At 37.5% G+C, this 15274-nt stretch overlaps 1 protein-coding gene across 1 annotated transcript; it reads left to right on the top strand.

Moving 5' to 3' along the window:
• Positions 1-13606: 13606 nt before the first annotated feature.
• On the top strand, positions 13607-14478 carry LOC108148558 (NADH-quinone oxidoreductase subunit B 2). The gene is made up of 2 exons (XM_017275606.2): positions 13607-13686; positions 13754-14478. The coding sequence occupies exons 1-2, from the start codon at positions 13646-13648 to the stop codon at positions 14391-14393; spliced, it is 681 nt and encodes a 226-aa protein (XP_017131095.1). The 5' UTR covers positions 13607-13645; the 3' UTR covers positions 14394-14478.
• Positions 14479-15274: the final 796 nt, after the last annotated feature.

Genomic DNA, 15274 nt, shown 5'->3' with positions numbered 1-15274 from the left:
TCTCGGGGGAACGATTTAATTCGCTGGCCATATAAGTCGGAAATTTGTACGTTGATTAACGCGCCAATCGTTTTACACAACAACGTACAAAGTGTCGATGGTCTCCATGTCGTAAAGCCCCGCACTTTGCCCCGTTTTTCCTCGCCTTTCCAGCGGCTCCAATCGCAGTTTCATTTTCCCCGTCTATGTGTGATTTCATTACACTCCAAGCTACACAACACCAAATTAGCTTGTTTCGACGGTTTGTCTTAAACAACTAGTTTTTTGGTAATAAAGTGTATTTATATTATAATATATGCTTCATTTTATTTTGTTCAATTTTTAATTTGCGTAAACGTGTTTAAGATGTTAAAATATATTTTTCTAGGAACATACAATAATTATAACAGCGTATTGATTTTTCCCAGTGCATCTGAGTGGACAGGAACAGGACCTATATGCGATCATGTGAACCCAGTGCAATGCGTTCCCAGCATGATTACCACTTGCAGATAATATATAGAAATAGGCAGCTGGAAACCTGCTGGGACGCCAAATGAATTAGCTGCCGTTCAAACTGCCGATTGGGATAAAAATAAAGTATGTGAACAAAGATAACCTGGAATATCAATTTCTCGGTTCTTTTAGAATAGCTTTCAATACATAAAAGAGGTTTGCGTATGTAGCAATGTCAATAAAAAAATTTATTTAATCTATTTAAAATCAGTGTAATTTTAAAGCAAACAACAACAAACTTTTAAATTTACATTTTGTATGACAGGACAAAATTTGTATGTATCAAATTTATACAAAATTATTGATATTTAGGCATCCCCTAAAACAACACACCCAATAAAAATATCTGATGGGTATTAGAAATTGGCGAAAGGAAACTTTATTTTCGTATAGATAAAATCACATAACTGGAAATGTAATATGTACACGATATCACTGTAATAAAGTTTTTAATAATATCAAATAATTACTGACAATAAGGAAAATACATGATTCTTCAATTTATTTCCACAACAGTTTGTTACAAATTGCATAATGTAATTTAATTAAGATGAACTCGCTTTGATCACCAATTAAAGAAACACTATTTCACTATTGACTTTTTAAATGGAAGCATTCAAATTATATTGCAGTAGATGAAATATTAAAAATTAAAAAAAAATGTAAGTACATTTGCTTACAAATTTTTAAGAAGAGGGTAATACTAAAGTTTCACTAACATGGTTTTTATTTAAAAATCAAAAGAATACCCATAATTTCGGCTACTGTTTAATATTCTTTCCAACCCAACGCATATGTCACCGGATAATCTTCTGCTTATCCCCACTTCGTTTATTTATTCCCTTTGATTTAATTGGATGCCACTTGCTGCAGCAGGACCCCATCAGAGTTTTGAGTTTGTCATAATTGCCTCCCTGCAGAAACCGTCTCGTTTGTTATATTGAAATGGCTTTTGCCCAAAATCCAGTTGGTTGTGGCAGCAAAAGGCCCCAAAAACGACGGCCCAATTATCTTTTGCATTCGGCGAATAATTAGGAGCTTGATTGACATGCGGATAAGGAGACATACACTTGGAATGCCATAGCAAATTATCGAACGGCTACTGTGCTGGTCTTGATCCACAAAAATCAAAGGCCGTAACGACAGCGACAGGAGGCTGGAGCTCTGGAGTTCTGGAATGGTGGAGAGATAAAGAGATGGAGAGGATCGGGATGCGGATCGGGATGCCGTTGAGGACGACAACGACGCCTTCCATTTATTGGCTGATGATGCTGCGCCTTTGTCTGCACATAGAGTGGTAATCTGATGCTGGGACCGATACAGAAGCCACTCCAAAACAATAACCAGACCGAGTCGCGATGGAAACCCGTTTCTGGCATCGCAGCAATTACAATATGTTTAACTACGTCAGCGCCTTATCTGCGGCTCCAAGGACTTGCACTTGGAGAAATATAATAGGGTTACTTAATCATAAATTTAATATTTTATTCGAGTTTTTAAATTTATAACACTAAATGACTGTCCTTGTAAAAGTATTTTTTGTTGATAGAGTAGAAATATCAAATTTCAAATATTTCCACTTAGAATGTCAAACAAATTTGAGTTTCTATAATTTACCTATTTATTATTTATAGTAACTTGAAAAAATTTTGATTATAATAAGACATTTTTTTGTAATCCCTTTTAAAAATACTTTTATATGTTGCCATTGTACATTTATATTTTTTGATAAATGAAGCTTATCATTTACAAATTAAACCCCTCTAAATTCAATGAAAACAATATCAGATATTAAAAAATCTTAGTGATTTTATTATGTAGTTATAAAATATGCACAGTCTTGGTTTTAATAATTTAGTTCTTGTTAATGAATGATTGAAGTATAGAACTAGTAAATATATTACTGATAATGTTTTAAATACAAGGATTTTTGAAATGCTCTCGTTTAGTTTTTTAAACCAAAACGCATAATATTTTCAAGGTGTAAGGCTGGACATTTTGGGACCCACTCCCCCTGCCGTTCAGAATTTTCCCCCGGCCATGTCAGCGATTAATACAGACGACTGGCTGCTCCATCAAACCGCTTGTTAGCCTGGATTTGGGTTCGGAATGGTCTTGGGAGCCGCCTCATCATCGATTGTGTTATCGATGGCGTTGCCGGCTTCAGCTTCTGCTTCAGCTTCAGCTCCAGCCTCCGCTTTTGCTTTTGGGACTCGAATTGGCACTGGCACTGGCCCGGAATCTCATTTGCGATTAAGTTCTTATGGCCACTGTGCGCATTTCGTGGAAAGTTGGCCAGCAGATCTTTATTGTTCGATTGGTTTATTTATAATAATTAGGTGCGCTGTCCCAGCGACTTTGTTTTGCCTGCACGATGCGCGGAGCTCCTTTACTGGCTACGCTTTGCTTTTTTTATTTTATTTTATTTTTATTTCGGTTTATTTTATTTATTTTTCTTGGCTTATCGACCGGTGGCTGGCCCATAAATTCTTTAAGCTCGCACCTTTTTATTGTGCGCACTCACACACGCTGGCTATTTTCTGCCGGCTTTGGCTTCGGCTTCGGCTTCCTTCTTCTGCGCAGATTGCAATCGGCGGCTGCGCATGCGCGAGGACCACAGAAAATGCAGAGGAATACAGAGAAATACGGCCACAGAAACAGAAACAGGAACCTGCACCACCGGGTGGAGCGCGTTCCTTTGGTAAATTGCTCACATTAGCAGGTTGTACGACTTATTAAGTAAGCACAATTTGCGTGGCCGCCGCCCAAAAACAAAATAAAAAGCAACAAAAAAAAAAGGAAAAAACAAACCAGAAACAAGAGGCATCGGATACTGGATACTGGATACTGGAAATAATGGGTAGCCGTTAAAGGTGGCGACCAGGAGCCGCCTATCCCGACAAGTGATTGTTTTATAATTGCAATCGCAATTGCAGCTTGCAGTTCGCAGATCGATCCGCTAAATTGGCCCCGAGGTGTATCGCATCGTATGGTATCGCATCGTATGGTATCGCATCGTATCCTCTGTTGTTGTGGGCTGGTCGGCGAAATTGGCAATCCATTTGAATGAATAATTGCTCAATTACGAGTAGAGCCACCGCCGAAGCGCCTAACGAGTCACACTTGCTGGGCGGAAAATTGTTTTCGAAATTTGTCTGGCTGCGGTCAGCATGGGTGCAGGTAAAACTTAATTGGAGCGGGCTGCAAAAAATCGTCGACTCAAATGAATGCATTATTCTCTGACTGCTAAGTAAACACAGCGGATTTTAGCAATTTAAGAGTGCTTTAAATATTGTACATGAACCGAAACAAATTTTATAGTTAAACTAGTTTGGCATATAATATTGTAAGAAACAAAATTTGAAATCAGAAAATGTCACCGATTTTTGGTGAAATTATAATTAAGACGAAATCATCATAAACACAAAAGACAGTTTGAATATATTTATAAACATAAAAAAATAATTATTAAAATTGACTTTATCTAGTATGGAAAACTTCAATAATATTTTCGTTCCATAATATCTTTTGAACCTTTGATGAAAAGGTTGGTTTTTTCTTTTAATTATTTCTTTGAGTGTTTTAATTTGAACTTAACTCAAAACGATTTGGGTCTAATCATCATATCAGCAAATGATTAATCTTAACATATTAAGATTAATTTTTATAAACTTGGAAGGCCTAGACATTTATGAGATAAGGGCTCGTTGCTTCTCAGAATTGAGATCTGCACGAGTTGAGCTTCTAAATCTGTTCCGAGCTAAAGCTTGTCTATGGCTTGGGAACCATAGATCATGCAATCACCCAGCAACAGATCCTATCATGGTTTAATTTTAATTTTTAATTTAAGCTCTCATTATTTGAACACAATCTGACAGGTATTATATGTATTGAACATTTTTCGGACTAACACTACATATTATTATATTTTGAGTAACCAAGCTAATTCTTTAGCTAATACTCGAGTATACTTGTAAATAATTCAGAGCAGCTATGTATTCCATATCAGACTATGCCAATACATATTTCTGTTAAGATGTTGGTATTTAAATACAAGCTGTAAATAATATAATGTTGAATTATAATGAATAACGGCTAATTAAACCTGATTGCCAGTTTATTTGAACTAAATTATGAACAACTATTTTTCGTTCATTCAGAGATAGGGGCATATTTGAATTGAATGTTTATGTGCACAAACTTCTCGAACGACAAGAGGCAGCGCAGCAAATTAAATACGAAATATTTGCGGATCGGGCGATTTAAGCACCCAGATTAGCCAAAGCCAGAAAAGCGCGACAAAAATGGCGCTAAGCCCGCAGAGAGACAATAAGAGCCACAAGTTATAGTCACAGTAGTAGCTGCCTGGCATTAGGGTGAAATCGAGAAATGAAACTGGACCAGTTTGAGCGGAAGCAACCGCAACCGATGGCTTGTGATGAGGATGAAGCTCTGAAGCTCTGGATCTCGGGAGCTGGAGCTGAAGCTGAAGCTGCATCTTGGATCTGCGACTTCGACTGAGGCCGCTGTCTGCGGGCACGTAAGAAATTTCATACTAATTGGCATAAATACCAAGTGTTGGGGAGAGAGACGTTGCTCGCTTTGGCCCGGCGACACTGACAAACTGACGAACTGACAAACTGACGGACTGACATTGAGCCGGGGCAAAAAAATATATTCACAGTCGAACTTCCCAAGTCAAATATCTTTCAACAATTTGAAATCTCTAACTATCTATTACATAAAAAAAAAAATGTCTATTAATTATAAATTAGTTATGTACATTTGCAAATATAATATAATTTATAAGCGAGTCAACAATTTTGAAGTTTCAAATATCATAGGAAAGTTTTTATAAATAAATAAATACCTAAGGTTATGCGTTGTAGTCTTTCTAACTGATTTTCCAGATTTGGCGATGGTAAGTCTTATTTATATAAACCAAATAAAAAATATGTTCAATAATCTAAATCTTTTGAATTTTAATATTAATTGAGTGGGGCATATTCTTCTTAGCGACGCTCGACTGTAAATAAAAGCAAAGAGCGAGAGGCAATCGCTTGTCGATGAGATCTTCACCTTGGCAATCATTAATCGTCTGCCAGCGACATAATATCGATGATGGAGCTGTGTCTCCAGCGTCTCTCGTCTAAGCCAGTTTTGTTTTTTATTTTATTTGGATGGCTTGGCTTGGTTTGGTTTGGGTTTATTTGTACTTCTTTCGATCGCTCCGCTCGTTGGCCGCGTGCAATGCTGGAATGCTCATCGAACCAATTGAAATTGCTGTGACAACAATAAAAATTCAACTTTGGGGCCTCTTTTTGCTGCAATGTTGCTGCCGTGCCGTGGATGTTGTTGCGGGGCAGCAACAGTTGCTGCTGCCATTGCTCATTGCTCATTGCCATTGCTGCCGTTGTCGTTGCCGTTGTCGTCGACGTTTTACCGTCTGCTTGACTGACTGACAATTAGACGTTGCTAAAATGTTGACTGATCAAGCGATTTGTAGCTGTAAATTCATCTCTTTTTCGCTCGCCAGCGAGATTTCATGTCTGCTGCCTGGGAATGCTGCTGGTTTTTCTTAACTTTTGAAAACCTCCCAACACTCTTTTTTATTGGCTTTGTCTGGTGGTGTTCATTGGTTCAATGGTTGTCCTGCCTGGCGGCTACTTGTCGCTGTTAAAATCCAATTAATCGAACAATTTACTTTGGTGCGTTTAGCGATGGTGTTGCTATTGCCTGGTTAGCTGGGCACGGACTTAGGTGAGGGATAATGGGTAGGCGTTTGGTATCCATACAGCCGGATAACTTCCAGAATTATGCACACTCTTGAGCATATTGTTACTTATTCCTATGGGTTAGGTGAATATTTATATGCTTAAAATATATTTTAAATATTTAAATTTTAACGCTTTAGTCGAAATTTATTTAAACGTCATATTTAAATGATTGAAAATATATTTTTCAAAACTCATAGTTTATAGTTTGCCTCCTAAAACAACTCTATGAGGTGTATTTAAATAGCAAAATTTAAAAATTGTTTACGTATATGTTTTTATTAAAAATCTCTTGTGTAGAATGGTTATATAAGGAAAAGTATTTTACTATAGCTTGCCTTACATTTTTTCTGTATTCATATTCTAATTAAGTAAAATAATAAAAACTTTTAGACCCATTCACTTTTATATTCAGCTCCCAAATCACTAACATGTGTTCACATTTATTAGCTAATTACGCCGCATTGCAGGCGATCACTTTCCAGCGAGTCCCGAGTTACTTTCCCGACCTGACCCTTTCCATTTGCTAACGATCTGTAAGTGTTAAGACATAAATTACGAACCGCCTGCAACATGACAGGGCTACAAAATGTGGACTCTTTCGACCCGGCCCCCAAAACAAATGGTCGGCCACCCCTTTGGCTGGCATCCAAGCATGATTAGTGTCAATTTTTGTCACTTTAATAGCCTCGTTTATGCCCCTCAAGCCTTGGCTAAAGTCATTCGCTTTGGGCTTTGGGCCTCGTTTCTTGCGGCTGCATTAAAAGAGGAAGTGTGCCCTATAAAATAGGCCAAAAAAGGCCGCCTCACTGCAGCGCAACGTTTTCATTAATAGACGCTCGAATATCAAAGTGAAAAACTTCAGAGTCGAGCCGCTACGCCCGCCCCATTAAACCACAAAATTTATTGCGCCAACTAAAACGAAATCTCGGCATATCTGACAACCGAAACGGCGCGGGGAATAATGTGAAGTTGGAGTTCGGGAGCCGAATCCGCGATCCTTTGGACCGGGAACAACTTAATTCAAGTGTTGTCACTTTGTCGTGTCCCACAAAACGCTGAAAACGCTGCTCATTAATTTTCAAGTGTAACTTTTATTAGGTATTTAAATGCGTGTGAGCATCAGGCCAATGGCAACATGCCGCATCCCATAAATTCGTCGGGCGATGCATCTTTTTATGCCACTCCACATACACTCTATAGCATTTGGCCACATGTTGCAGTAGTCGCCCCAGCCAGCGTGTCGCACATACTTGAGATTGCATTAGTCCGTTTACACCCCCCAAAAAATAAATATGGGGGAAAATCTCTGGAGGGGGACAACACTTCAGGGAAGCGGAGAGTGATCAATGCCGCCTCATCTGCCCGTTCACAACCCATTGCATTAATAATCCATAACGTTGGGATCGGAGACTAGAGATGACAACGTGATTTTTGGGTAAAATATTTTGAAATATATATATTATCATGGGAAGACTGCTTAAAATTAATCACCCAACTTTTTGAGTATTACATTTTCGGGGACTTTGGAATTTTGTTATTAGTAGCTATGCGTTTTTGGCATTAGTAACCATTTATTCAAATTTAAAATAATACTAAAGGTACAGGAAACCTTTCTTAAGCTAATAACTCAAAAAATCGTTTAATCGTTGAATGTTTTCTTAAATATTTGATATATTTATATTGAACAAATTTATAATTACATAAAAGGAAATCACACATCTAGTTCATCTCTAGTTGCCACCCACGGAAGCTGGGCATCCAAACTATACGCCTAATGTCGATAAATCAAGACTGCGAGTGGATGGAAGCAAACTAGATGAGACACCTTCACTTCACTTCGGAATATGGTGAGTCCCTACTTGAAAATCGGGTGAAATATTGTCGCTGCTAATGCTGTTAATGAAACAACGTAATTATGTATTAGGAGGGGACGCACGGATATATGGAGCACCCTACTTAGGGGAAGAGTCCGGGTCGCGAAGCACATTAATTATCCGCCCAGGGAGCGGAAAAGTGAAAGTGCGGTCGAAATGAAAATAATACAGACCAAAAACAAACAAACGAAAAACAAAGACAAATACAAATGTTCGGGGTAAGTGATGTGAATGTGACATTATGTATTAAAAGGATTTTGTGTGTTTTACATAATAACCGCAACATGCGCTTCAAAGAAAGCCGACCTTGTTGTTTTTTAAAGGGGTTCGGGGAAAAATAATACAGAATTTCTTCCCTTTAGGTGAAAGTTAAAAACAAGTCGCATTGCTACAATATATGTATTTGCAAATATTAATATTTTATTAAAATTTTTATGGCTAATTAACTTAGGAAATCTTTGGAAAATGTTATTGTCAACATTTTATGTTAATTAAGGAATTTAAATATATCTACTGTATAAGTACCCCCAAGATGAAGCTGTTGATCGAATTATTCGCACATTAAGCAGAACAGTTAGCTGAAATCAACAGGCGGTCGCCACGCCCATAAAAAGGCGGAGGTGCTATGCTTGAACTCATCTGAACTCAAGCGAAAAGTCGACGAGTGGAGCATTCCGTCTGTTTAGTTGTTGCTGCTTTTGCCCCGCGGCGTTTGTCATGCGCTTAGATAACACTGTCATTAATCGTTCGTAATTAATTATCGGCTTTGGACTTGGCTTTATTTTAAAGTAGTTATTATTATAACGAACTGTCAACACCTACTTAAACAGAGCGGTGGAGCTGCAGGCCCACCCATTCGCTCTTGCTGCCTCCTTTTTAGTGTTGTCCATTTAGCTATTATTTAACATAATCTGGATTGTTACTTAAAATGTTCAAAAATTTTATTATAATTTTAAATTAATAATTATTGGCATTGAAGATTGTCTTATCTTTAATAATTCATCGTTTTTGCATTTAAGATTGTCTTATAGCTTTTTAGTTAAGGCCTTACTTTATTTATATTATTAAGAATTCAAAATGTAGATACAAAAAATATAATATTTTAGCTGAATTCAGCTTAAGTATTTTTTTAAGCTTATCAAGGATTGTTTTAATATCTTTAAAGTACTATTTTTATATTCCACATTAAAATTGAGAAGTTATTTTGAATATTTAATATTAGTTTATCTTAGAAGATCACATTATAGAAATCGCATGTCAATAAGAATCTTTTTCAGAATTTTTGGTTTCTAATTGATACATTTTGTTAAGTTTTTTAGCTATATTTTCCCAAACCGACATCGCAGCTTCCCCATCTCCCATTTGGGTGGTCGGACACTCTGTTTGTCCCGCTCTCCGTTCCCGGCATGTGTAAATGTATGTTAATTTGCCGATCGTTAAATACGAAAATTTGTTGGTTTTATTGTCAGCTGGGCTTTGGTTTTTTTGTCTTTTGCATCTTTAATTGGTTAACCATATGGTTTCGATCTGATTTGTTTGCGTTAACCTGTAACTTTGGTCTGGCTTCTTGTGTGGGGTTGTTAAATTAGCGTTTATCTGGCGAACATTAAGGCTTAATTGCGGCTTATCGTTGGCTGTAGCAAGTTGGGGGATCGGAAATTAAGAAATAACTATACCATATATCAGGTTTATAGAATTTAAGTTGGTTTGGCTGCACTTTATTTTCTCAATGTGGAGAAATTGTGCAACATTCTTGCTGAAAACTATTATCTTGAAGAACACTCAGCATTTGTTTTGGTTTTTCCTCCCCCTTCTTAAGAAAACATTGGCACAATTGGAATTTAATGGAGTCAATTTGGTGTTTGGTGATGCATAAACTGGCCAAAGCCAATCGGTTAGTGTGAGTTCTGTTGAATGCAAAGAGCTTCAGAAGTCACAATGAAAACGGAAAGCTGGAGATGTTTTTGCACAAAGAAAAACATTTGAATTTTCTTAAAGAATGTTTGTTGGTTAAGTCTTCAAACATTTCAAAATAATTAGTTTAATTTGTACAATTACATTTCGGATATTTTAGGTAGAACAAATCTAATAATGAAGATTAACCCACAATAATATTTTTCATGAACAGAAATAAGAAATAATATTAAAATGTTTGACTGAGGCTACAAATTTAATTTAAAAATATGTTAATTTTAATATTGGAGATGAGGTGTATAACAATGTTGATCTATCAGATATCAAGTATATTTAAATTAAAATCTATAAATATTTCTGATAAATTTTCCCTCTGTGATCTTGTGGAGTTGCTCCTGTTGTTGATGTTGCTCCTGTGGATGTTGCTGCTGCTGCCCGCTAACAATGCAGATCAAGAGATGAGCGCGTCCATTTCGGTCTGCGGATCGGCCATTGTTCCATTTGGCATGTTGTTTTAGGAGTTCACTAAAAAGACAAATGTGGTGTGTGGATGCGGGGGCTGAGTTTCGGTTAGTAAGCCAGAAAGCCTGCCAGCCAGCGCGTGTTAGTTCCACTCGTTAAGGATTTACGAGCAATTTTTATCACTTTGAGGATCGCTGACAAATCCGGCAACAACAGCAGCCGGCTTGCAGCAACAATGCAATGCAACATGCGCATAATAATGGCAAGTTGTCCGGCACACACAGCTATATGTTTATATATATGTATAGTCCATATCGTGGATATATGCTATGAGCCATGAGACAGGAAGCGCGCTCGGCTGTCTCATCGTTGTCGCTGATGTGGCCAAAAGTGGCCAATAAAACCCCAGCGACGATGTCACCAAACAGCAGCAGCAACAATCGCAGCAATTGTTGCTGTTGCTATTGCAGTTGAGGCAACGATGACGACGAATTATAGCAAAGTAATCGCAGTGGACTCTGCAGTTGCAACTGCAACCTTTGTCCATTGTTATCATACCCTTACACAGGTCATTCCTAATTTTAGTCTGGCTTAAAAGTTGCGAACATCAACAGTAAAACAAAATAATAAGAAGGAACTTAAAATTGTATTCCATTAACATTAACAAAGTAACTCTTGAAAAAGTATTAAAGTATTTCTAAAAATTTTTAATTTTTGTTTTAAAACAAACAAAAATGATTATTAAATTTGCAAACTGCTTTGAGTTTAAATTGTTTCGGTTATATTAAATGCACCCAGACAAAAACCTTTTAGTAAAATTAAACATTTATATATTTAAATGTAACATTGTTTTTTAAAATATTATTATTAATATATTTAGTTGGCTTATCCAATGGCAAAGTTATAGATTTAAATAGTTTTAAATTTAAAACTACGTTTTTTCAAAACTTAAAATTTTAAATAAAAGTTTAACACACCAGTTTTCATTTTCATTAAAGAAACACCAAGGAACATTTTTTTTTTATTAATATTTCTTAACTTTGGTATAAATTTATCACAATTTTCTCTAACCATATTAAATCTTCAAGGGTATCCAAAATGTTCCTTTCATTTCATCATTTCTTCCTTACCTTTACTTATTTATTTCGCATCTCTCTTTTCGTTTTCATACATTTTCCTTGGCCAATATCGTTGGCGGCTTTTGGCGTTGATTTCCCTTCCAATTTATGTGACATATTGATTTTAAATTGATGATAGTCTATTTTGCGTTGGCCAGCCATTGGAGCAGCGAACAAAGCCGAACGAAACCAATTTATTTTAGCCATTTTAAATTGGCATTTTTGCTGCGTACCCGCTGCATTTGACCAATGCGTTCGACCCAGGCTTATATGACTTCATCAGCGGTTTATTGTCGAGGCAGACGAGCTGGCTGGATGGCTAGTTGGCTAACTGGCTAACTGGATGGCTGGCTGGCTGGGAAAAACGCTGCTGTCCAGAATTCCCTGCTCCATTCATAGGTGCGCATTTAAATGCAAATTTAATTCAATTAATGATGCATCAAATGCAGCCAATGCCTAATTGCCATGCGATGATCGTCGTCAGTGGCTGTTGCCTGTCTGCCGTCTCCTGTTTGTATTCTCTTTTTGTATATTTTTTTCTATTGCTCATCCTGAAGAATTCTTCGGCAGTCTGCAAAATCAGCAGCTGCTGCTTGACAATATTGATGATTTAGTAGTTGCTGCCGTTTTGTTGTCGTGCCAGTGGCACCATAGGCGTAATTAGACAAGCATTGTGCAAAAGCGTTAATTAAAAACCGCAAAAAGACACAGCAGCCGCAGTGGCAGTTGCCATTTTTCCACCGAGTATTGACTGCCAGCTGCGCCAGCGCCATGCCTGCAATCTCACACTTGGAAATATATTTCTACAAGTCATTAAACTCTAGAGGTATACTCTTAATTCAGAATGAATTAAGTTGATGTGCTTTTTATTGATTTATACACTTTTGAAATAATATTTTCTTGAAATTACTAAATTTAGAAATTTAATGTTAAAATTTGTATTATAAGAAATTTAAAGAAGTGAGTTTAGTTTTTGTAAATTTGTAAACAATTTATCCAAACTAATAGTTTAGGGAACCGTTTTTAAATGTCTTGTTCTTTAGAATACTAGTAGATGAATGAGTTATATTTCTAAAGAAATTTACAAATTTCTTTTTCTTATTATTATTTTCTGTTTAAATCGCAGAATATTCTCAAAATTTGTTTGCCTATTATTTCTACAAGTGCATCTTCCTTAGTGTCGCCTCTGTAATGAGCCTGAGCATCGATTGCGTAAGCTCTCCGCGGATGCATCTGCTCCAAGGCCCCTTATTCCTGTTCCCTGGCCCAAGTCCCAGATTGCATGTCCCCAGGTCCACGGGTCCCATTAAATACCCAAGTACAGCAGCGGGGGCTGGCGCTGCTGCAATCAGCTAATAATTTCCTTTTAAACGATCTCCACTCGAACTTCGATGAATGGAGGCCCCATCTTCATGCGTATTTATGAGCCCATCGATTCCTGTTCGCTGTCCGCCCAGCGTTTAAGTGTCTAGGTTTTTCGATTGATTTTGACGCCAAGCGGTGGCGTTAAGGGAAGCCAAATGGGATTGAGAGCTGAATATTGGAAAAATGTATATATATATTATTTTAAAAGGGGTCGGGCTGAGGTGTAAGCTTGTATCGTAAATTATTAATCGTCTCTTTTATAATATGTCCAAAAAGGCCATAACTATAAAACGCGCAGTTTGGACAAGAATAAACCGAGATTTGTAAATATTTATTACACTAGGAAAGCAATAATTATTATATGCACTTCATTTTGGCATGAATGGCATCAAAATATTTAAAAAAATAGTAAAAAATCTAACACTGGTATTTATATTTTCCTTGATAGATACAAAAGTGTTTTCATTTCAAAGCTATAAAGTTTGTAAGTGTTAGTTGGTTTTCGTTTTAAAATATTAACCATGTTTGTAACATCAAGTTTAATTTAAAAATTAGCACTTACTCTTATTTTAACATATACAAAAGTATTTTCCATTCGAATCAAACTTATTATAATGTTAGTTTCCTTTCTTTGTAAAATATGTCAAATACAAACTGTCAACAATATCTCAAAATAAGCAAGTAAGTTTTTATATTTTCATTCAATGCTTGTACAGAAAAAAAATTGAGATAACTTAAATCTTGTTAGGATGATAAGTTCCCTGTTATTATCTAAGAATGCTGGCAAGCTGCTGCTTTCCCGTGGCTCAGCAATCCAATTCCAGTGGATTCGTGAGCAGAAGACCATGCCGGTGTACGATTACTCCTGTCAGAATCCTCCAAAGTGGGGCTACTCGCCTTTTGGGAGGGATCAAAAGTCCTGGGGCGAGTGGACCTGTGCCAGGTTGGACGATCTGCTGAACTGGGGTCGCAAGGGATCGCTGTGGCCTGTGACCTTTGGCCTGGCCTGTTGTGCCGTGGAAATGATGCACATCGCAGCTCCTCGATATGATATGGATCGTTTTGGAGTGGTTTTTCGGGCCTCTCCTCGCCAGGGAGACGTCCTGATTGTGGCCGGCACTTTGACCAACAAAATGGCACCAGCTTTTCGGAAGATATACGACCAGATGCCGGAACCCAGATGGGTCATCTCGATGGGAAGTTGCGCCAACGGCGGTGGCTACTACCACTACTCGTACTCGGTGGTTCGCGGCTGCGATCGAATTGTTCCGGTGGATATCTACGTGCCCGGATGTCCGCCCACCGCTGAGGCCTTAATGTACGGCATTCTGCAGCTGCAGAAGAAGGTTAAGCGCATGAGGACACTGCAGATGTGGTACCGGAAGTAAGCCATAACATGAAAAAGAGTTAAGAAAGTTAACGGGCAGAGTGGCGATTCCAATTAATAAATAATAAAAATAACTAATTGAGTAACTATAGTTAAAGATCTCTTGGTTGTTTACCTATTTTTACCTCTTAATTTACTAAGGGGAAATGAATTAAAACTACAGAGTTTAATAGGTCTTATTATTTTTCAGGGAGTATTAAACTACAGTTCCTTAAAGAAAATGTTGGTTATTTCAAAAATATAGGGACCCGTACTACTATGATTTGTTTTTTTCTTTTGAGTGCCACCACAATGATTTAGAGTAGGTTCCACTTGATCCTACTATAAGCTGATCTGCTTAGCCCAAAACAGAGTCAAAGAGTTAAGCGCATCAGTTCCAGCATCTCCAGAAAATCCTTAGTTCAAAAAGTCGCTTAGTCAGCGAAAAAGGGCTCGTGCTCACCTGCACTTGAATGACGTTGAGGATCAATTTCAGGTCCAAAAAAAGGATCTGCGGAGAGAGTTCTGCAGACAATGTCCAGAGACAATAAACACTTCTGGCGGCACTGACTCTCAAGTGCCGATGAAATATGAAGGGTTCTTGAAACATATGAAAGGATTTCGTTGTTTGCCTCTCGAACAAAATCCCTAAAATCCTTTTTGCGAATCTGCCGACAACGAGCACTTGAACTTGGTGGTAACATCATTAAATCCTCGCTCGAGTGCGGTGAGTGCATTAAATTGTAGGACAACTATCGCATTAGTGTAATCCATGTGCGACACACCCACAAAACTGGGAGATCGGGGCTGAATGGAAACTCTCGAGGCTGAAAGACATGAATGAAGGACCTCATTCATTGAGCACGGAGAAAAGGACCTGCACTCAAAGGTCCGAGACAAAAG

This window comes from Drosophila elegans, unplaced genomic scaffold, assembly GCF_018152505.1.
Source record: "Drosophila elegans isolate 14027-0461.03 unplaced genomic scaffold, ASM1815250v1 contig_476, whole genome shotgun sequence".
NCBI classification, from domain to species: domain Eukaryota; kingdom Metazoa; phylum Arthropoda; class Insecta; order Diptera; family Drosophilidae; genus Drosophila; species Drosophila elegans.
This window is presented reverse-complemented; position numbering and strand designations above follow the sequence as displayed.